Source organism: Rhinolophus hipposideros (assembly GCF_964194185.1).
Source record: "Rhinolophus hipposideros genome assembly, chromosome: 11".
In the NCBI taxonomy this organism is placed as follows: Eukaryota; Metazoa; Chordata; class Mammalia; order Chiroptera; family Rhinolophidae; genus Rhinolophus; species Rhinolophus hipposideros.
In genome coordinates, this window is record NC_138057.1 from 30,451,837 (window position 1) to 30,474,905 (window position 23,069).

A 23,069-nucleotide genomic window follows, 5' to 3' on the forward strand; every position below is an offset into this window, starting at 1 on the left:
TTTGACATAGGGAACAGAAGACACTTAATACTGGATCAAAATAAGCTTTGGAACTCATCCTATGCCCTTTCTTCATAGAAATGAAGAAACAGGTTTCTTCATTTCCATGAAGAAATCCACACACTGTCTCAAACGAAAGACCTAATACTTCACAGTCTAAGTGTCCCTGCCATCCTCAATCTTCTCTCCAAAACAAAAACATTTTAAATAAATTCCTTCAACTTACGTGACAAGATTTTCAATCTTATCATCCTGGTGTCTTCACTCAAAACATGTTCTATTTTTCAGCCTGCCTGGGTTTAAATTCTCTTTTTAGCTTCTTACTACTGTGTATCCTTGGAAAAGTTACTAAACCTCTCCGTGACTGTCTCTCATGTGTAAACTATACCTAATGGTAAATAACTGTATCTCATATGGTTGTTCTGTGAACTAAAATGAGTAGACTTGTAAAGTGCTTAAAACAGTAGATGATGGCTTGGTAAGTAAATGCCAGTTGCTGATATTTTGTTATTATCACAGAAATAATCCTAAAGAAAATCTAACAAGTACAAAGTCATGTCTATGGTTCTACTCTTTTCCCATTTCAATTCCATTTTTAATGGTCAAACCTAAATTTACAGGTCCTTTTCATGTTGTTTTACATTGGCCTGTCAGAAAATAACCTATAAAACAAAAAAGTTAATATAGATCTTTTAGGGTTTTTCTAATTCTAAAGTTGTGAATTTGTTCCTGCCTCAATATTCTTAAGGCCACATGATAGATGGCTATTCTTTTAGAAAAGATTCCTTCCTCAACTGTAATGTGAAAATTATATTTTGATGTCCTATTATCATGTATTTCTGTATACTTAATACAGTGAAAAAACATATTTCAACGGCAAAATATTCTACATTTATTTGCCTACGTTTGCCAAAATTAGACACCAAGAATGGAAATATTTTGAACAAAGTAGAATACTTAAAGTTTTAAAATTATATATACAATCATGTTTATTGGAGATAAGGCAAAATAAATCATTCCATACATTAGAGCAAGGGAATGTAAGCTCTGTTTTCCCTGGAACTAAATTTTAGCAATTTAGAACACAATTATATTGTACGATTATATTTAGTAGATTTCAGAACAGAATTATATTGTAGAGAATATGTACATATATTCTGTATGTGTATAGTAATTCTGTAAATGATAAGTCATGAAAATAAAACATTGTTCTCATTCTAGCCAAAGAGATGTTAAGTCAATTGCTATGTAAAAAAACATGGAAGGGGCACATAAACCACACTTACTAAAGTCACATATCCAACTACATTTCTAACACAGATATCTCAGAAGACCTGAAATTCAAAGTATCCAAGATGGAATTCCCCCATCACATAATCTGCTGATGCTCAATATTCTCTAGAGGAAACTTTGCATACTCCCAGAAACTTACGAGTTATCACCAATTCCTCATAATATCCCCACCCAGTTACTAAGTCCTTTTTATACTATACAGGTAACATTTCTTTAATGTAACTATACCCCGTTAAATGAAGACCTGCATTTCTCTGATTCTACTGTTAAGGCCCAACACATCTCCCTGTTCTTAGGATCATACCTTACAGTACGTATCATACTTTTGCCAAAGATTCTAAACCACAGATGTACCTAAAATATTTTGTGAAGTTCGATAATGGTATGTTCATAGGCTATGGGAAAACACGTATTCGCGTACATTACTAATGGGACTAAAAGTGGTACTGTACCCTTGTAGAGAGGAATTAGGCAACAGCTAGAAAAATTGCGCATATATTTACCTTCTAATTCAGGAATTCCACTTCTAGGAATACACCCAAACATTAATAACAAAATCCCCATGAAAAGACACTACACAAGGCTGTTCATAACTGCACTATCTGTAACATAACTAGAAACAACCAATGTCCACAACAGGAAACCACTTAAAATAACAATAATACAATTATATAATGGAATATTGTGCTTGTATAAAAAAGGAATATGATTATCTGCTACGGAGTGATATATATGGGTAGATATGTTAACTGAAAAAAAGCAATATGCAAGTAACATTTACAATGTGCTTTTTACCTAATGTGTACGGAAATAGAAATATTGAGTATACTGTATTTTGCCGTGTATAATGCACTCCCATGTGTAATACACACCACGTTTTTTCAGGGAAATAGAATTAGTACTACCCATGTGTAATGCACATCCTTATTTTTCCCTAACAAATTTGGGTAAAAGTGTACACATTATACACAGCAAAATATGGTACATATACACTTGCATATGTACACATACAAATATATGTGAGTATATCTATAATTATACACACACCATTATATTTTGAAACAGAAAGGTAAACCAAAACTAATAAATATGGTTACTATTAACAAATAGGGTAGGAGGAACCAGGATGGACAGAATTTCTTTTAATGTACCTTGATTTGGAGATTTATCTGTAGAATGGAGATTTACCTATAGAATCATGTAGTGTTTCATATAATTATAAAACATAATTAACAAAATGTGACAAATCCCTAAAAATTAAAAGCAGAATGAAACAAAAGTACACAACTGATGGCTTAACTATACAGACAGGAAATATTGCAAGTGACTTGAAAATACACTAAATTAACTATATATTCCCAATGGAGTTATTTCCTTAGGACATAAAGTAAACAAAACAAAAACCCCACTTTTCAGTAATCATATTGTTTGCAATATTAGTACTGCTCATCTAAAACCACCATGAGTAGGATAAAGCAACTCAATGGTATTATTAGGAACAATGATTTTCAAGATAAGGTAAAAAAAAGTAAAATATTAAATTATAACTGTTTAACTCCATATTTAATTGGACATAACAACATAAACCTATGGTGTATTTAAGTATTTCCTAGCTGTATCCAATGAGAAGATCTAGAAACACAATCAAACAAGTATCAATGAGCAGCCCAGACTATGTGTTCTAAGTAGCGTCTCTAACTAAAAAGTACTAGGGTTCCTTGAAGAAATGGCTGAATCCAAACCTGGGCAGGAAGTAGAAAAATAGCTTGGGACATCCTTTTGCACTTGAATGCAAAGCAGCTCTTAAAAACCATTATGTCATGTTCAACTTGAGTTTTCACAGGCCAGAGATGGCACAATTTCTGAGTTAGATTACAAGTGTTAAAATCTAACAGTTCATAAGGATATTTAAAAGTAAAAACCTCACTGGCCAACCTTTGGAGGATGCTAGGAAACTTAATCACTCTGAACACCGAAAAAGTTCAAGAATGAATCGTTTATCTGACCTTTCATATATGAACCAACTGGTTATTTGTGGAAGAATAATAGTTAATCAATGAAGACAATGAGGTATCACCATTTTTGCAAAACTTAATGAAAACAGTGGACCTATGTAAAGATTAATGGCTGCTAAAACCATTAAAAGCTGGTAGCAAATTTCGCAAGAGATGGATTGGGCCAACAACTCCTGAAAGCTTACCACAAAAGAGAAGCAGGCATTTTGTGCCTTCCAATGCCATACAATTGGTAAGTAAACACTATCTCTCAACTAGTCTTATTAAATAATATAATCTGCATCCAATCAAACCTCTAGATATAAGTATAAACTTTCAGAAAACTAACATTAACAGAGGAACATTTTAATACCATTGCAGGAATGTAATTAGTGAAGTCCAGACGATAGGAAAATTGAATAAACTGTCACTTGCCTTGTACAAATAAATAGCAAGGGGAAAAAAAAAAAGTAGGGGGAATCTGTAGGTTGCGACTTAACCTATGAACTAAATGTAATGGATGGATCTTGTTTTTGATCCTTATTTGAACCACCTAAGTATGTTTTTTAAAAAGACAATTAAGAAAGTCTGAACATTAAAAAATTAGCAGCAGACAGCTGGCTCACTTCTCTAGTTTACCAATACATATTCTAGAATATATAAAAAAAAAAAAAGAAAGAAAAGAAAGTGAACATTAACTGGCTATTTGATATTAAGGAATCATTATGAATTTCATGTTAATTTTTTTTTTTTTAATGTGTTAGTGTCCCCACGCCTATCCTCAGGTTCAGTGATTTGCTAGGAGAACTTACAGGACTCATTTTCACAGGACAGCATGTAGTTGGTCCCATGCCTACAATTTACTATAGTGACAGGATACAAAGCAAAATCAATCAGCAAAGGAAAAAGACATACGAGGTGAAGTCCAGAGGAAACTAGGTGCAAACTCAAAGAATCCTCCCAGTGGAGTCACACAAAACATGCTTAATTCCTCCAGCAACAAATTATAACAACATATGTAAATATTATCTACTACAGATGTAAAGAACACCCAAGATTTCTATCAGGGGCTGGTTACATAAGCACTCGCTGCCTAGCACATACCAAAATTCCAGACTCCCAGAAGCAGGTGTTCAGCATAAACCATACTGTTTACAAGAACAGTTTAGGCACAGTGAGCCATTCTTGTCAGGGAATGATGCAAATCCTCCTAAAAGAGGAGTTCCCAAACACCAGCCAAAGGTCAACCACACAGACAGACCTTTTAAAACATAGCAGTTTCAGGTCTAACATGTTAGCTCTTTTCTACACTTGAAGAAGTATCCTTTTAGATCTTTTGTTAGTTGAACGCTCTGAGAAGATGTCAAGATGAAGATGAGCCTATGAAAGACAGGGAGAGAAAGACAGGACTCGGTAGCAAAAGCCCTTAGACTGCAATGCTGTCACTTTGAAAGGAAAGAAAAGATTGGGCATGAAAAACATGACAAAGCATGATGAAGTCTGACCAAGTCTTGGTGAGTCCACTGGTGAGCTTTGGTGCAGACGGACCACAGGGTACATTGGGCAGAAATCGCCAGGCCCTAGAACTGCTGCCATACCTAGTCACTGGCTGCACGGTGGGATGCCAGGAAGAGTGTGTGGCCTTGTCTCAAACACTGGCAGATCTTAAAAGTGCTGTGACTAAAAGTTGTCAGCTAACTGCATTCACTTCTTGCAGCTGGTCAGCAAGTTCTTGAATGGAGTTCTGAGCAGTGCACCCAACATAACTGCTAAGGCCATTTCTGGTTGAAATGGTACACGGTTTGGGACTGGCTTCAAAATAATCCGGTGGTGCTTGGGGATGCTGCTATAGATTAAACAAGATTGGCCAGGGGTTCACAATGGCTGAAGCTAGATGATGGGTTCACCATACCGTTCTCTGCATAAATTTAAAGATTTTTACAAAAATAAAATGCTTTGTAGTTCAAGTTAAAATCCAAACAAAAGGCTCTTTTTACTTTTTGAAGTTTTCCTGTATGTGTATAAAATTCAAAAAGTTAACAATCACAGCTTGTAACTAGGACAAGCAGCCTCCTGCCCCGGCCTACTACACTCCTGGCTCGTTTCCTAGATGCAATCATTTTCAACGCTTAGCTATTTCTCTTATTTACGGCCGTATTTTTAAGACTTTGTGTTTTACTTTAAACTTTAAACCCATCCCTCCGTACAGTTCATTTGCCTCTATCCTCCTCTCCCTCGTAATTGCTAACACAAGGCACGGCTCTAAGTGTTCAACAACTCTAAGTAGAGGGAGCTGCTATTCTATCCCTATTATACAGATGAGGCACAGAAGCAAAATGAGTTGTTTAGACAGCTGTAAGCAGAGGCATGATTCAAACTGATCATCTGGCTCTAGACCCACACTCTTATACTGACCCAACTTTTTCTTGCTTTTAAACACTTTATACAAACCAAAATGCTTGTGAAAACCAGTCTTATTTCACATTTTTTACATGTTGACTAAATATTCACAGCTAAATAATAAAGTATGCTTTAATTGTCTTCTTCCACAGTTTTGTTTTCCATAGAGTACTTAGTGCTTTTTAGTTCCGATTTGCTCAGTTTTCTATGTACCTAGTAGTATTATCTCCATTCTGCCAGTTGTAAAACTCCTGTGTTCAGACATTTCAGGAACTCATCTTTTGGACTCATGACATCTCTTTAGAGACCTCTGTCCTACCCTAACCTGAACAGCTTGCTCTGTAGGCCCAGACGTGTTTCACAGCTGTCATGCTGGGATCTCCTTTCATTACATCCTATGTTGAATCCCAGTTCCTAAATACTATTCCCTCCTCTTTCTTGGTTTAAATCTTGAGTAGGGTGCGAGTGGTTTAAATGCTCTTTCATATAAATTAACCAATCTGCTTGTTCTCAGTTTTATTCCATGTGCCTACCTCCACGGTACGTGGTGAGTCCAAGGCCTGCGCCTCCCAAAGATTCAATGCCATTTCACTTGCTTGTTGGCTTCACATCTTGAGGTTTCAGCTTTCTCTGGCCTGCGACGTTAGGTGTCATCTACCCATTAGTTTCTTACCTTTCAAAATTTTGTTGTTTTCTCTTCTGTCTTTTATTTCTATCCCATTTTTTTGTCCTTGGGAGTTTATGCATTTATTCTTTTACTGTCTTCTAGGAGCGTTTAAGAAGTGGAAACAAACATCCAACTTAATCTGCCATGTTTAACTGGAAATCTTCGTTCACCTTTAGTTTTATCTTACTACTCACCGTATACCTCCTACTCTCCAGCCATACGAACCTCCCCTCAGGTAACCCCTCATCTCCTACAACTTTATCCTTGGCATCCTGTTCTCCTTCAGGAATACAGAAGTATCTCTTCTATCTTGTACACTCAGAGCTCTAGGCACTCTAAAAGGAAAGTGTGCATATTTCTACCACAGTACTTACACTGTAAAACACCCAGTTTTCATTAAGGAGCACCTGTGTTCAAACTTTAGTGTGTTTAGAATATACCAGGCCGACAAATATTTGGAAACAACCAACTCATTAAATAGAAAAGTCTGCTTTTAAATAACTAAAGCTCTTCATCAACTATAATAAACTGTGACCACTGTATTTCAAAAAGATCCCCTTGATTTTGCTGTGTCTCCTCTTCTTCCTTGAGAAACCTTGATCTAGACAGTTTCAGATGTATGGGACCACAGAATTCTATGCAAAACTAATAAGAAAAGGCTTTTTAATGTTCTTGGTGTTCTTAAAAATGAAAAACGTGTAGTCAGCTGAACTGCTAATTATAACAGTACTCAAGAGAAAGTCTTTTCAAATATAGGGAATTCCCAACACAGCATTTCCCCCCTCCCATGAGGGTTAATGTATGGTTGAAGATAACCAGTGCAAGCTGGTCCAAGCAGCTGATTTCTTTCAGCATTTGCACTGAAGAAAATTGTGCAGGAGACTGTATGAAACATTTTGGAAGTGTTGGAAGCCTGAACAACTTCTAAAACAGGGCTCAAGATATCCTGAAAGACTGAAGCACAGAAAGGTGGGGATGTATGAAGGCCAATTTTATCTACACTGTGCTGAGAGCAAAGCTAATACCTATGGAAGAATGAAAATAGGGTCTTTTTTTCTTGTATTACATGACCTCTTGTTCTTAGAACCTGAAGTCAAGGTATTATTCTAATACAGGTATAAGATAAATTATTCTAGTTAGCTATTTTGCATCCCTGAGAGTTTAGAACCACTTTGGTGTTATAAAGTCTGTATTATCAAATAATCCTTACATATCCCTAATCTTAAGTTTTCCCAGTAACACTTTTATTGCTTCAAATACTCTTTGGATGTCTTTTAGAGCTATCCTTCAAAGGAGTGGTTTTTGGTTATCCTTAACTATGTAACATCTTAGCCTAAACTCACTTTGTTTTCAACTGACAAAACAAACATTAAGTCTGGAGAATTAAATTTCATGGAAATTGATTAAGCACTATTTAAAAAGATAGGTTTATTATAAAATAGTAGAACTACATACATTTTCTTAGGTGGCTTGTAAGCTAATAATTTTAGAAGACTAAAACTGTATTAAGCAAAGCACTATCAACTGAAACCTTCTTTTAAAACATGGCTTCCTGGCACTAATATACTTAAATAAGGACACCATTCATCTGGAGGCATGTTCTAGTTTAGCAAATCTTTAATGACATACCACATGCAAAAAGAAAGCATTTCTTAATCTAATAGATAACATCACTAAGTTTCACACCTTAAATGTAAAGCTTACTCACAGACAACTTACTTAAAACTGCTTTCAGTAGCTTTACATATTACATGGAAATAAATCTCATTTGTAGAACACATTAACAATGGTGGATAACTGTTTTGATAATGGTGAAAATAATATTAGGTTAAAAAATACCTATGCCAAAGATAAATCTGTATTATTTAAGAGTACTTACCAAAATAACCTGGCTTTATTAATAAATACATGAAAACCAGAAAGTCTGATTCTATTATTACTGGGTACTTTTCAAGATTATTAGGAAAAAAGAATGTGAGTCTGGCAAATATTTACAGACGAAGAAATTAAGGCTGAAAGAATTCCAACTAAACAAAAAACTTACCAATAAACCAAAGACCTAGAATTCAAACCAAATTCTGATTCTAATGCCTGAACAAAAAGAGAACCACTGCTGTGAATACTTAACAGGCCCCTGGGGTACCTGTTTGAAAAGCAGATTCCTGGGCCCTACCTCAGACCCACCCCATGTAGGAAGTGGGGGTGGGGTTTGGTGTCCCTCAGGAACCTGCATTTTAAACACCTTACCTGGTTGAATCTGGAGTGTTGCTGATCATCTTTTTGAGAAACACTGACGTAAAGAGATGACGTATAAATTTGAAAAGGCGAAATCATCTGTTACGTGTAAAGTCATTTTTCTAAGTACCAAGTGATCTTATAACACAATAAGAGAGAAATGGTAAGGTCACAGACCTGTCTAACATCTTCCATCCTCCTTTTGATTGTTATCCATTCAGAACGCTGCCAAGTCATAGAAAGTTAGAGGAAATATGTCTTTGGTAGATAAGTATGTTAGTAACAACCAAGAAGCAAACTGGTCACTGCACCAGGGTTCTGGAACTAAGCCTTTCATTCCAGGTCCCTGTACTCAAGATCAACCTAACACTTTGGCTTGATTAAAAAAAAATCTCCTACTCCTTTTCTACCATTAAACCTAAAAATCATTACATTTTGATATTGCACAAAACATGTTTGGGACTCCTTTAGCAATAGATCTCTGTATCAATCTTCAAGAAAATCAGTTTTGTTATTTTATAGAAAAACTGCTCAAAATACCACTTGATTTTACTCAGAACCGGCTCCCTGACTTCTATTTGCAGTAGCCATAATTAAAGCTACTCTATAGCACGCATCAGAGGGTGAGAATAGCTTGAAAAATCTTAAAGAATGCTGTGAGCAACGACATTATCTTAAGACATTAGCTTTTAGTTACAGCCTAAGTTATCCTCCAAATCCTAAGTGATGTTATGACATTTCCATTTGATTTCAATACCGTGGTAGAGCCTTGATACTGTTTTAAAAGCAGTTTAACCTATTTGGTTTAAAAATCTTTCTAATACTAATGAGCTATGGATTCTCCCCACAGAAAAGCACACAGGCGTTTAAAGACAGGTAGAGAACCTGTGGTTAAAGTTATCAGTTCTGCAAAAGCATCATAACGAGAGACTTACAGAAAATTTCTAAATTATATTAACAATCCTATATGCTGTATATTAACATTTTATTTTAAAAGCACGCTTCTCTTAAAATGAGAGAGAGTATGATAGAGTGGTTGTAAGTATGTGCTTTTCTGAATCCAGATCTATCACTTACTTATTAGCTGTCCAACATTGAGCAAATTACTTAATCTCTCTAAATTCCAGTTATTCTTACTTTACACGTAAAAAGTATCTATTTCACTGAGTTTTTAATGAGGATTACATGCGGTAATCTAGGTAAGGTATTTGTACAGTACCTGGTACATAGTGTTATTTTAATATGAGAATTACTGGCTTAAACTACTATACTTTAAAAGGATACTTGGGAATAAATTACTAAAAAGTCAAAACAAAAGAATTTTTGTTTCTGAGGTAAACTGACAATTCTATTTTAGTGTGAACACATAGAGCATGGAAGATCATATAGCAATTTTTATGTCATTATGAAAACTCTTAGCAATCATTTACTCTTGTTTAAAGATTTCAATTTTGCTTAGCTACAGACAATAATTATTCATTCTTAAGCTAGGATTGAGAAATAAAATAACTTTCACTAACAAGAATAGTATTCCCAAATTCACCTTTTTAACTGACCTGTAGTACTAAAGGTACATGTTGAATCCTTAGAAACAAGAAGATATCGGGAGATTTTGAGATCTTGTTCCACACTAGGTCAAGTTCAGAAAGCTTGTCTTACAATGACTGACTGGTATACTCAAGAGCCTAATTAAACAGAAGAACCAGGACTAGATCTCAGAACAAAAATTCAACTATTACAGAGTATTTTCTCCCATTCAAGAAGTTTACCAACAGATCATAATCGATAAATTCCCCACAAACACATTATGGACATTACTTTCTATGCAAAGTTAATACAGATAAAAACTGCACAGTGGAAAATAGTCCCTCATTTATAGTTACATACAGATCACTTAGCTTGAATGAAATATAATTTCTTTTAGAAAGACTTAATTCTAATAATTTTGTCTACAGGGCAACAAAATGGAAAAAGTCAGCAAGTCATAAACCCCTAGACATGCAGTAAAATAAGGATGAACACTCAGATTCATCAGGTCTTCGGCCTTTAATAAAATATATTTACTATATTTAGTTAAACTGTCATTATCAACCCTTTTTCCCCTGTTGCTCTAGTAGCAAGTACCTGATAACAATTGATAAGGCTGGGCCAAAAGCCATCTATTAATGAGGGGTTCTCAAACTCGAGTGTGTGTCACAATCACCCCGATGACTGATTAAAACACAGATTCCTGGGCCACCCCAGAGATTGAATTCATTATGTCTGGAGTGAGCCCAAGAATGTGCATTTCTAATAAGTGATGCTGATGTTGATATTCCTGGCCAAAGACTACACTTGCGCACCACTGGTCTGAGTTAGTGGTTCCCTGCATATTAGAAGCGCAGGGAAACTTTTGAAAACACCAATGCCTAGCGGTCCCTCAGACCAATCATACGAGAAGTTCTTGGAGTAGGTCCCAGGCACTGGTATTTTTTAAAGCTTCCTAGACAAGTAATGTGTAGCCAGGGTTGAGAACCACTAGTCTAGTTAACTAAAATGAATCTAAACCAAATCCACTGAGAAATGATGTTTCTTAGGACGAAAGGATTTTAGCCTTTATCTGCTGATAAAGCAGCCAAAGTGATAACTAAAGATTAAATTCAATAGAGTGGCCGCAGTTGCTTACATACCGTGTTTCCCTAAAAATAAGACCTATCCGGACAAACAGCTCTAATGCATCATTTGGAGCAAAAATTAATATAAGACCCCGTCTTTTTTTACTATAAGACGGGGTCTTATAAAATAAGACACATTAGAGCTGATGGTCCGCCTAGGTCTTATTTTCAGGGAAACAGGGTAACTAGGGTTTAATTCAACAGAAGTTTATGTTTGTTGCCTCCTTGAAATCCCAAAGTCTAAAACAAGTCTTTAGAAGTCATACAAAAAGGTTGACCTTTGAAGGCAATAGAAGTGTAAGCTACTACCAATTCCATACATACCATGTTTAGGCTGAGAGGCAATATTGCATATTATTGCCAGACTATAGACTCTGGAGTCAGATCATGTAATAGGTGTGACCTTTCGCAACTTAAAGATAATTAAGTCTTGGTCTCTTCATATGGTAGTTAATGTAACTAATATTATATTTATGCTAAAGATTACATGAGCATCCATATAAAAAGTTAGCTCAGAGTTTGGCACACAAATCTAAACCACTGTAAGCTATGCCACAGACATATTAGCCTACTAGAAATACGAAGAAAATGATTGTCCTTTTCCAAGACTACTACACTTCCCTTCAGTTAACATCATGTGTCTTCGTCACAATGGTTCAGGGTCTCTACAAGATCACAGTCACAGCTTTGTGAATTTAGATGTTCAAGGCCCTCAAAATTTTAAACTCTAAGTACCTTAACTGTAGAGAGGATAATTTATGGGAATAAACACAACTTGTAGAAAGCTATGGAGTATACAGTACAAGGTTACTATGAGATAAGGTAAAATTCAATGTTCCCTCCCTTTATTTGACCACTTAACCACTGCACGATTTATAATTGCCTATATTACCCTGACATTTGCTCATTGCTGAATCCCCTTTCCCTTTTTTTTTCTGTCCAAAATACCACTAAAAATAGAGGTTTCGACAACGCACAGTCTCTCCCCTGTAATGATGGCTTTCGGAGGAAAAAAAGGCAGCTCTCACATCCAAGTTGTGTATGCTTGCTAATAGGGTGCTTTTAAAAATCTTAAGGAGTATTTAAGAATCGTTTAGAATCTAAATCTCTGAAGTCTAAATTTAATATCCCTACTGCCAACTCTTTCTCCCCAAGTACTTACTAGGCTGGCTAAGTTCTAAAAATACAACACCTTTGCTAAGAAAAAGGTGACAACAGATGAGTAGTACAACATAGCAATCAGGAAGAAAACACCACAAATATCTACTTTGTACCAGGCACTTTGATGTTAACTCCATGTTTGTTTTATACTATTTGCATAAGATGTGAATCAAAGGCAACAAGCCTAACCTAGGCCTTATGACTGACAAACTACAAAATCTTCACAAGATGCCCTCACAAATTTAGTCTATGTTCATTGGAATCTACAGAAAAGGGACCCTTACAAACAGTAAAATTCAACTTTGAAACATTTCAAACCAATCTCTTAACATAACCTGCTTTTTATGAACTTAACAATGTTTGTATCTGTAATTCTGAGGAAAAACAAAGAAACATTAGGAAATAAACGATGTCCACTACTGGATCTTATTTGGCCTTCTGGAGGTTAAGAAACCCCTCTACCTATTACGTACTATAAATCTGTAATACCTATCATTCCTCAGAGAAAAAGTCTGTTTTTAACTCTGCTCTGGCTAGAGGGGGTTGAAGATGCAAGAGCCTATGTAACTATTTCTTGTTCTGAACCAGCAATTGTTTTAACAAAGTTCATTTCAATGAGAATTCATCTAGCCTATTAGAAGCGTAAGGTCACTATAAAAATAGCTTTTAACCAGTGCTATTTTAAACTAACAAACACTGCATATCCCAAAAGAATTCTTCATGCAGGTTTCCTGGGGTCCCACGTATGATACCTCCCTGTCTTGGCTAAATGACAGCTTGCTCAAATTGTACTGCTATACTCAGAGGTTTGGAGATATGATTATTAATGAAGATTAATTTTCAATTTACTTTCAATTTATTTTCAAAGATTACTTTCAATTTACTGTAGGTAGGAAAAAAATGAAGTTAGTTTATTGAGGAAAATAAAAATACTTAATCAGTGTCATAAATGACATGCGATATAGCCTATAAATACTTAAAGCTTATTTACTAAGCTAAAGTACGAAAACGTTACCTGAGAAATACTGTCTTGGAAGTAAAAATTGTACAGAAGTTAGAGGTCATCAAATCCAACCAGTCTAACTTCATAAATTCTCTTTGCAATGTAACGTCTCTACTGATTTTCCCAGTCTATGGTTGAAGATGGCCAATGCTTGTTTATTGGCTACTTTTCAGGGCAGACCTTTCTCTATCTTTAGAGATGTGGCTGGTAAGAAGTTTACATTGTCCTGAAACTTCTATGTTTTACAGAACTTCCTTCTAGACAGAGCCTTTAAAATGTGAAAGCTAGCATGATACAAGTTTTTTCAAGCTAAATATCTAGTTCCTTCAGCTACTCTTGATGGTTTTATCCTTCAGCTACTCTTGATGGTTTTACATTTTTACATTTTGGGTTCTACTCTGTAGACACGCCAGGTCGTGCTGGTATTGTTCTTAAAGCACAGAGGATAGAAAACAATATTTTAAGTAGGGAACCAGCCCAGTACAACAGCAGCACCACTGGCCTTGTTCTAGATATCTTACTTCTAAAAAACATCCTTACGATATAGCTATTTGATAGCCACATTCTATTGAATCATTTGGAGCTGACTACTCAATAAAAATTTCCATTTCTACTGTGTAAGCCACACACTCCAAAAGCTCTCTCCAATGCATCATCCATCCAAGTAAGAACTTGTTTAATAATTTACTGAAATCAACATGTACTTTACCATAGTTTTTAACTTACTTTTCTAATTACCATGAAGAATTAAACTTTAACAAGATTTGTTATCACATCCATGCTGGGGGCTTACGCTAGTCTTTTGTTATTTGGTACTCTTATCTAGAAGCTCATCTATTTATCGTATACTCAATTTTACATAGTCCTTTTCTCTTTTTAAAGATGTGAATGACATTTATCTACCGCTAAGCTTCTGTTACCTTTTATTTCTCAAAGAAAGTTCAGCTTTCATATCTTTAAGTTGCCAGCACTGAAATATTTAATTCGGTCATGTAAAATTATTTAAGAAAGATAATTTTAGTCTTCTCACACATGTTGGATTTACTAGCATTCATTCTAATCAAGACAAATTTCTCTTTTATCAAAAAACAAAAAAAGCCAAACACAAAGGAACTGTGATTTTGTGCTCTAATATTATATCAGGCCTATCCCTTGGAAGGTTTTACTCCCAACTAAAAGCCCCTAAAACTATAAAAATTGAATAAACCTTAGTTCATTTCGTGTTTAAAGCTCCTTACCCTATTTCTATGCTGTGCCATGTACAGTATTTTCTGCCAAACAATAACTCTTTTATTGACCAGTATAAAATCAGGTCCCAGATAGCAGTTTTCCTAGTTGTTTCTTCCATTCTCCGAGAAATAAAACTCAAAGTAAATCAAGAATTCTCATTGCTGACAGCAGATATACAGATAGCAAAAGTCGCCCCCAACTACAGTATCTTCCCTCTTTGCCATGGCAGTAAGAAACCCAGAGACTGATTATTATCAACACATCGATTTAACGCTAGTGTCAGTCATGGCCAATCCCAGATCTTAACACTCATTCTAGTTGTTGGTTCTAAAAACCAGGATGGTGCAAGTTAGTCACAACAATTTAAGAAGTATCAAAAAAGTAAAGATTAAAGGCATCTACTTTTGACCCTTTCCAAGTATCCTGAAAATCTGAGTTGACACCAAAATCTTTTATACCACTTTGCAGTAGGATAAAAAAAAAACACACCACAACCGCTTTAGGATCTTGAATTCTTCCACTCAGTAAAGTTTTGGCAGCATATCTTCCATTCATTTTGAAGTATCACTTGAGTGAGGACTAAAGTTCATTTAGTGTGTTGAATAAATACTAAGTCTGCCCCAATAGTAACTTGTATAGTGAGATTTTGAAAACAGGTAAAGAAAATGATAATTCATTATTAGAATCAAGTTCTTAATACAACGAACCACTTAGAAGCCAGAGATGACTGAGCATTAAGGAGCCCTTATCGTATTACAACTGCTAAACAAACGAACAAAACAAACAAACAAATAAATGGTAATAGACTGAACGGACCCCTAAACGATTTCTTCAGAAAGACTAGTATTTGAAAACACTCTTGAAATAGAAGGCTTTGCTTCTACAAACAAACACACGAATGAAGTCCTCAATAGCACGAGCACTTACTCATCATACTCGATATGATAAATAACGTCTTCATCAGCAGCAACAGAATCTGAATTAGATGTAGAGGGTACATTGTCCAATTTATTTGTGTTCTCTTTGGAATTATGATTTACATTTCCATTAGTCCTTTTACAAGAACTGCCATTCTTCAGTGGAGTTTTGCCACGTGAATGTCCATCAGAAGCTCTAGTAACACTATGTATACGTGCTTCAAACCAAGCACCAAGGCCGACATCTCTGGCATCCACCAATTCATTTACCTAAAAAAAGTTGAAAATTAGTTAATGAAGCTTAATTTCATCTATTACTTCAAAAACCTCACTATAACTCAAGTTATCTTTATGGTTGTGGTTAACAATATTTCCAGCCACTCACGCTTAATTTCAAAGATTACATCAAAACTATTCTATTTGAATTGTACCGTCAAACCTGTTATTTACTAGTATGAAAATTAACTTTCCTCCAAATTTCCTCTAGTGAAATAGAGGATATCTACGTTAGACTTTTAAAAATATAATTCTTATGTACTCAAGAGTGTTCTTGCAAGTCGTTCAATAAGAATGTCACTAACAAAAGACCAGGACTTTAAAGTGTTATGACTGTTATTAATTTGTTCCATTAATTTCTTCAGAATCCTAAAGAGAATTTACACAATCAGTCCAACCAGAAAACAGTAAAGCATTAAAAAGAAAATGAAACTCAAAAATAAAGGAATTATGCAAACATACAAAGGGAAGAATCTAGTGAACCCATCTATACAAAATGGGGTAAGTTCTACCACCAATTAGTAACTCACTAGCAAATGCATTATTAAGTACCTCAAAGAACAAAGCTGAACTATGAAAAGAACAGAGCTATTAGATGCAAAACAGATGTAGTGCAGTCTAGTGGATGATCCAGAACTAAACCGTGCAATCTAACAAAAGGAAAACGGAGTGTACAGGAGTTATAACATAGAAGCTGGTTTATTAAAAAAATAAAAATAAAAATCCTCTCCTAAAAAAATCTGAGGAAATTAGTCTAAAGGTCAAGACCTTTACTTAGACAAGGTTCCTTTACTTAACTCTCAACAACCTTAATAATTAATAATTCCTATTTTACAAGTTAAGGAAACAAAGGCTGACAAGTTGCTCCAAGTGAAAGCTAATGAAATGAAATGTAAAGCCAGAATCTGAAGACATCTTGACCTTGAAGTTTATGTTCTTGCCACTATATCATGAAGCTTGGTGACAAGATGACAAGATAGTTAAATAGGCTCTTCAAAGGCTAAGTGAACAAACTTAGAAATAAGGTATCAAAAACATAAAAAGGTTTAAAACCACCAAGCTAATAAAGGTAGAGGAAATACAGACAAAACCAAAAATTATTAACTATCAGTAGCAGAAGAGGTATAATATTCTACCAAAGGAGCTACATGTAATGAACATTATAGCAATGAAACATCTTGAAAGACATAAAAGGTTTAATGTAACGTAAGAATGAAGAGTCTACGTGAAAAGGAAAAGACCTAAGGGCCAACAAGGCTAGACATAACAAAGAATCAGAGATGGAACATGGTATACTCATACATTTCATAAATTAACTCTGTCCATTAAATGGACACAGGCTCTTCCATAATAATCATTGACAAGTTTAGAAACTTCTAGTTTCCTAGAGGCATACCAGCTAAAACCAAAAGCAATCAGTATTAAGGTCTACCATACTTCGGAGAATAAACTGAGGCTCCTACTACTCTTTCACAGCAAATCAAAATGTAAGAGGTTTCATATAGCACAACAAAATTATTCTAGTAGAAAATGGAGTATATGGTTGATACTAAAACAGTAACAGCAAAAATACATTTAGCAATATAAACCTTATTATGGAACAGTAAGAGGTGTAAATGAAATACTTAATTTGCATATAAGAAACCAGCAAGCCGATCTAGTGTCTGAATACCTTAGTATTTGGCAATACAATTAGAGTTAACAGCAACCTAAGTCAGTCTAAAAATACTGCCATTGCTTAAACATTACACATAAAAGAGAACTTACCAGATCATAAACGTATGGCATTCTTTGATTAACCCTAGATTTATAACTGGAAACAAGTTATAAAGTACAAATTTTCCTATTACGTATAATTAACCACTCATGATAAAGCACATAAACTGCGGGAAAAAAGTTTTTAAATTCAAAAGTAAAGTTTCTGCACATTACATGTACATACTAAGTTAGGCAAAATTTGAATGGGTCAAACTGCATGTAAGAGGTTAAAGCTCTTTTGTATACTTGGGTTTTGAAGATGGTTCTTAAACTTGTATGATTAAACTTGTATGAAGAGAATACTTAAACTTGTATGATTAATATGAAAACAGAGGACATTTCTGCAATTAAGAACTGAAATATATGCCCTAAGCCACAGAACATACACCACCAAGAGTGAACCCTAATGTAAACGATGGACTTTGGGTGACGCTGTGTCTATGTAGGTACCTCAAGTCTAACAAATGTACCCCCTGATGGGGATGAGGCTAGTGAGGGAGGCTATGCATGTGTACGGGTACTCAATTTTGCTGTGAACCTAGAACTGTTCTAAAAAGTAAAGTCTATTTAAAAAAAAAAAAGGAACTGAAAATTAGTCATAAAAGAGCAATAAAAAAAGCACAGGATGGCAAGAGGAAAATAGAATGTGTGTGTTGGGGGGTGGCGGGGGGATTGTCTCACTGCACCCACAGACTTTCATTTATGGAGGTGACTGACAACATGGAGAGGCTAATGTCACATGAAGAATTACTTACATTTCCCAAGAGAAGGGGGCACTCCATGAAGGACCAAAAAGGGGAAGCATCACGTTTGGTCAGAACTCAGAAGAAGCAAGGGGAAAGCAGGGCCCAGAGACTATTGCGTTTTCCCCGTAAAAGGCAAGGCAGGGCAAGGGAAACAGTTTCTATTTGGCTAATCTGAATAACAGTGGCAGGCTCTGGGCTCTAAGGGTGGTCTCTTGTCGTCTGGTACCTGACCCTGGGAGGTTAGAGCATAGGAATACTGGTTGGTATGTAAGTTAGATGAATGAGCTGGCTGGGGTTGTGGACTCCGGATTCGTTGGTTTGTATATGAAAGGCAGGCTCACTAACAAGCTGTTTATTGTCTCTTCCTAGCTAGCCCTGAAAGAGGGAGTCTATCCTCAGGCAGCAAGCCCCACCACCCCAAAGATGACAAAACATCATAAAAGACAAAAAAACATGCTTAATGCGTGAGGGTGTTTAAACTGAAAATTCATAAGTTGAAATAAAAAACCCAATCACATAAATCTAAGCTTAAGAGCTGGATTTATTCATGTCAAAATATAGCTACATTTAAGGAGTCTTCCATGTCCAAGGATTTGACATACACAGCGAGGGTGTATGTCAAAAAAAAATGTATACACATTTTCCAGAAAGGAAAAAACTGTATTAAAATTGTAATACTCAATATGCACCAATAACAAGACGAATACAAATCATGTGTATACATTTTTTTTGGCACTGCAGTATATACATACATATACTTATCTATAAAAACCCTTAAGTATGGAATGCAAGGAGAAATCATTAAAAACAAAACAATACCAACAGCAAATATTTGTGGATGTACTATATGCCGGGTATACTTCTAAACACTTTATATACTCTGTGGAAAACACACCAGCTCTGCAGATAAACTTAGGTTTATGGCCTTGTCTATCACCTACTAGGTGTAAACTTGAACGAGTTACTTAACCTGTCAGCTTCTTTACAAAATAACATACTTTGTCGTGTATTAAGAGATCAGGTGACAAAATCCTTATGAAGTGTCAACCTTGCTAGCATATAGTAGGCATACATGAAATAACTGTCTCTTTCCATTAGGTATCAATAAGTTTAATGCTAAGACTCATTAAAACTCAGAGTATGGTCTCATTACCATACTCTGCATAGTAAACTATTAGCAGTTTACTGTTATGTACATTACCTGCTTTAAAAATTACAATACAAAGTCACTCTTATTTTCCAATGAAGCTCAGAAGTGAAATACACTTGCCCTCAGGAGATAACACAGCTGAAAGTAGGAGCTAAGCTGATAAAGGTTTCTCCAACTCTGAACATGATTCTCTCCTTATACCATTTTCTTCAGAGAATTACAAATCAAAATGCAATATGGTTCCATTTCCATGAAGTTCACAAAGAAGAAAAATCAGGATGTACATACAGGTTAAAGGTTCTTAAGAGGTTGTTAAAGGGTAATAATAGGATAAAGTTAATAAAAAACAAAGAAATGATGAGCATAGAAGTTTGGGTAGGTAGGTACAACTAGGGAGAAGGGAGTTATAATCATAATTAAGAGAGAGCACATGGTAAGTTCCTGGGGGTACTGCTTTTCTGTCTCAATTTGGGTGGTATTTACAGATATCGACTTCGTAATATTTCTTTAAACTCTATTCTTTTTTGTATTGTCTATTAAGTTTTATAATCAAAAAAGTTAAATATCAGAGTTGCACTGTAGACAAAAGACAGGAATTACTAAAATATCCATGATTTTTTACTTTGTAATCATTACTAATTTTCATCTTTCCTTTATCTCCTACAATAAGAAAACATGTAAGTTTAACAGCGCCACACACAGAGCCGGATCCTAAAGCTCACTATCATCATTCTAAACAGGTATTACTTAGGCAAGGATGATAGTCATTTCAAAGTAGAATCTTACATGAGTCATATAAAACTCTATATCCAAAAACAAGAATTAAAAATAAATTCAGGTTTCAAAAGTCCACCTTGTTTCAGAAAATAAATTACTTCCTAGAGTACTTTATTTTACTGGTTCACTTTGTGTTATACAATGGGAAAGCATCTGCACAATCTTCCACAGGCTCTCCAAATGTGGTAGTGATATTTGGTTCCTTACGACATATGAAAAGATATCTGAAACTGACTAAATGTTGCTAAAAGTTATCAAATTTGGCAAAGAAAGGATACTGGATAAATTCAGATTACACTTTCATTTAAATGCATTAAGTTTAAATATTTACCTAGGTCAGTTCTGAGTAAGCTAATTTGAAAATTTACTTTTTGTATCTGCTTATGAGGTCCAAAGAAAATTTTATGCAAAAGAGAGGAAAAGCCCCAAAATTTGCTCATCCATAAAGAAATTTTAATTATAGAAAGCTCTATGTCTAAAAGGAAAAGTTTTACAAAAAGTGACATACGTAAGAATTCAAGATAAAGGCAAAAAACAAAAACAAACAAAAACCTTCCCATTTTTTAATTGTTCCAGAAACAACTTAATGGAATTTTGATATACTTCCTATTAAAAGACTTGCACTAAGGAAAACAGGCAAAATTCAAAGCAAATTCAAAACAAATCAATTAAAAAGTAGCAGCTTCTAGATTTAAAAAAAAAATTAAAAACTAATAAAATAAAATAAAAAAGTAGCAGCTTCTAGGTGTTTTCAGGTTAGCCAAAAAGAATATCTAATAATGTTCCATGAAGGCAGTGGGCAATATCATTTGCTTACCCCTAATTCTAGTATCTAGTACAAACATATACTAGAGTCAAATATTCATTCAATGAATAAATTATCCAGAAATAAGCACTTCTATATGAAAAAAAGTTACCAGTCAAAATTTCAAATAACTATGACAATTACTGAACTTCATCAAAATAGGAAATAAATCTGTGTTAGATACTTCAGCCTTCAGGTTAAATGCACCTTTGATTAAACATGTTTTTACAAAAACTGCAGCCTTTGGAGAATTTAAGTGCCAGGTTCCAAATGTGTTTCTAAATGAAGACAGACAATGCCAAATTTGTACATCTCAGAATCAGCTGAATTGGAATTTGAAACCAAGTCTGATGACATCACTGAAGTCCTGAACATCTATGCTACTTATTAATATGAAATGTACGAGATGTGAAAAAGACAAAAGTTAGGTACTAGAAGGAGTTGACAGCTAAAGCACTAACATTGAAAATAAAAAGCAAAGATGTGGTGAGGGAAGCAGTTTCTCAGGATGCTCTTCTGAATTAGATCGAAGGGAGGGGACATGGCAGGACCTGTGCTAAACAGAAAGAATGTAAACCGACCAGAACTGTTTAACCTTGATGAAGCTCAGACCTGCAGATACATAAATTGACCTTCCCATGAAAACAAATTCATACCTTTACTGTCCAAATCAAGTCAAAAGTAGCAGCCTCTAAACTGTTGCTCTTAACTAAAAAGTTAAAAACAATGTAAGATTAATATAAATGCAGATGGTTACATAAATATTTATGGACATACAGATATACAGGAGTCAGTACATGTATATATTTCCTTGCTCTGTCAGCTGAGGGCCCTAAAAGCAATGACACCCCAGTAGCAAGGAACACACCTACAGTCCAGCTTGGTTTCTAATACCATTCTCCAATTAAAGGAACCAAGGCTCCTTGGAGAAATGGTCAATTCCAGAACTGGAGCAGGAAATATACACGATGAGCCTGGAGCTCCTTCTAGTGCCAGAAAGTTTTAACAAAAAACAAACAACAATAAACCCCACAATAATGAGGGTTACGTCGAAGGGACACAGGAAAAAAAAATATCCATACTGATGAAAATAAATGACTGAATAAATAAATGTAGAAGAGACAAAGTCTCCCACCTACGAGAATTCCCAATAATTTTTGTAGACAACCTGACCTCAAGAAAGTGAAGTACTTAACTCCCCACTCAAGTGTAGGCTGCAAATTGGGTCTTCATCTCAAAGAATACAGTATGGGAAAGGGTCTAGGGAGTAAAAGGGAGTAACTTCGCAGTGAAGAAACCTGACAAACACTACCTCAGCCAGGTGACTATGGTTCACATCAACAGTGATAAGTTACTAAGTTATAATTAGCAAATAGAATGTTGACAGTATGTGCCCCTAGACATATGATGAAAACTGAATTTTACCTCTGTAATCTTCCTCCCCAAAATACATAAATCCAGTCTAATGATGAGGAAAACAAATGAATCCTAACCAGACATTTTACAAAACACCTGACCAGTACACCTCAAAATTGTCAAGGTCATCAAAAACAATGAAAGTCTGAGAAACTGTCACAGCCCAGAGACGCCAAACAGATGTGACAATTATTTAGTATAACACTAATGTAAAAGTAATGTAGTATCCTAGGAGGGATTCCGAACAGAAAGAGAAAATTAGATAAAAGCTAAGGCGACACTGTTTATTAGTTGTAACAAATGTATCATTCTAATATAAGATGTTAACAACAGGGCAGGTGTAGGATGGTGTACATGCAAACTCTATAGTATCTTCCGAATTATACTATAAATCTAAAACTGTTTGAAAATATGTAACAAGTTTATTTTAAAAGTAACAATGTGAAAAAGTATCAACTTAGAAAGCACTGGTAAATGAAAGAGGGATGAAATCAATAAATGGGTGATGCAGACAACACTATGGCAAGTGGGCTTTCAATATTAACAGTTCTGTCTGAATTGTGAGAACTACATAAAGCACTATTTTA

General features: G+C 35.0%; 1 protein-coding gene across 3 annotated transcripts in view; it reads right to left on the reverse strand.

Annotated features, from left to right (window-relative positions):
- The window catches only part of UHRF2 (ubiquitin like with PHD and ring finger domains 2), a 70,589-nt gene that overhangs the window by 38,714 nt on the left and 8,806 nt on the right, over nucleotides 1–23,069 (reverse strand). For all 3 annotated transcript variants that reach the window (XM_081066757.1, XM_081066756.1, XM_081066758.1), the window contains exon 3: nucleotides 15,565–15,824. In XM_081066757.1, the coding sequence (XP_080922883.1) occupies nucleotides 15,565–15,824 (260 nt within the window). The remainder of the gene's footprint in view (nucleotides 1–15,564; nucleotides 15,825–23,069) is intronic.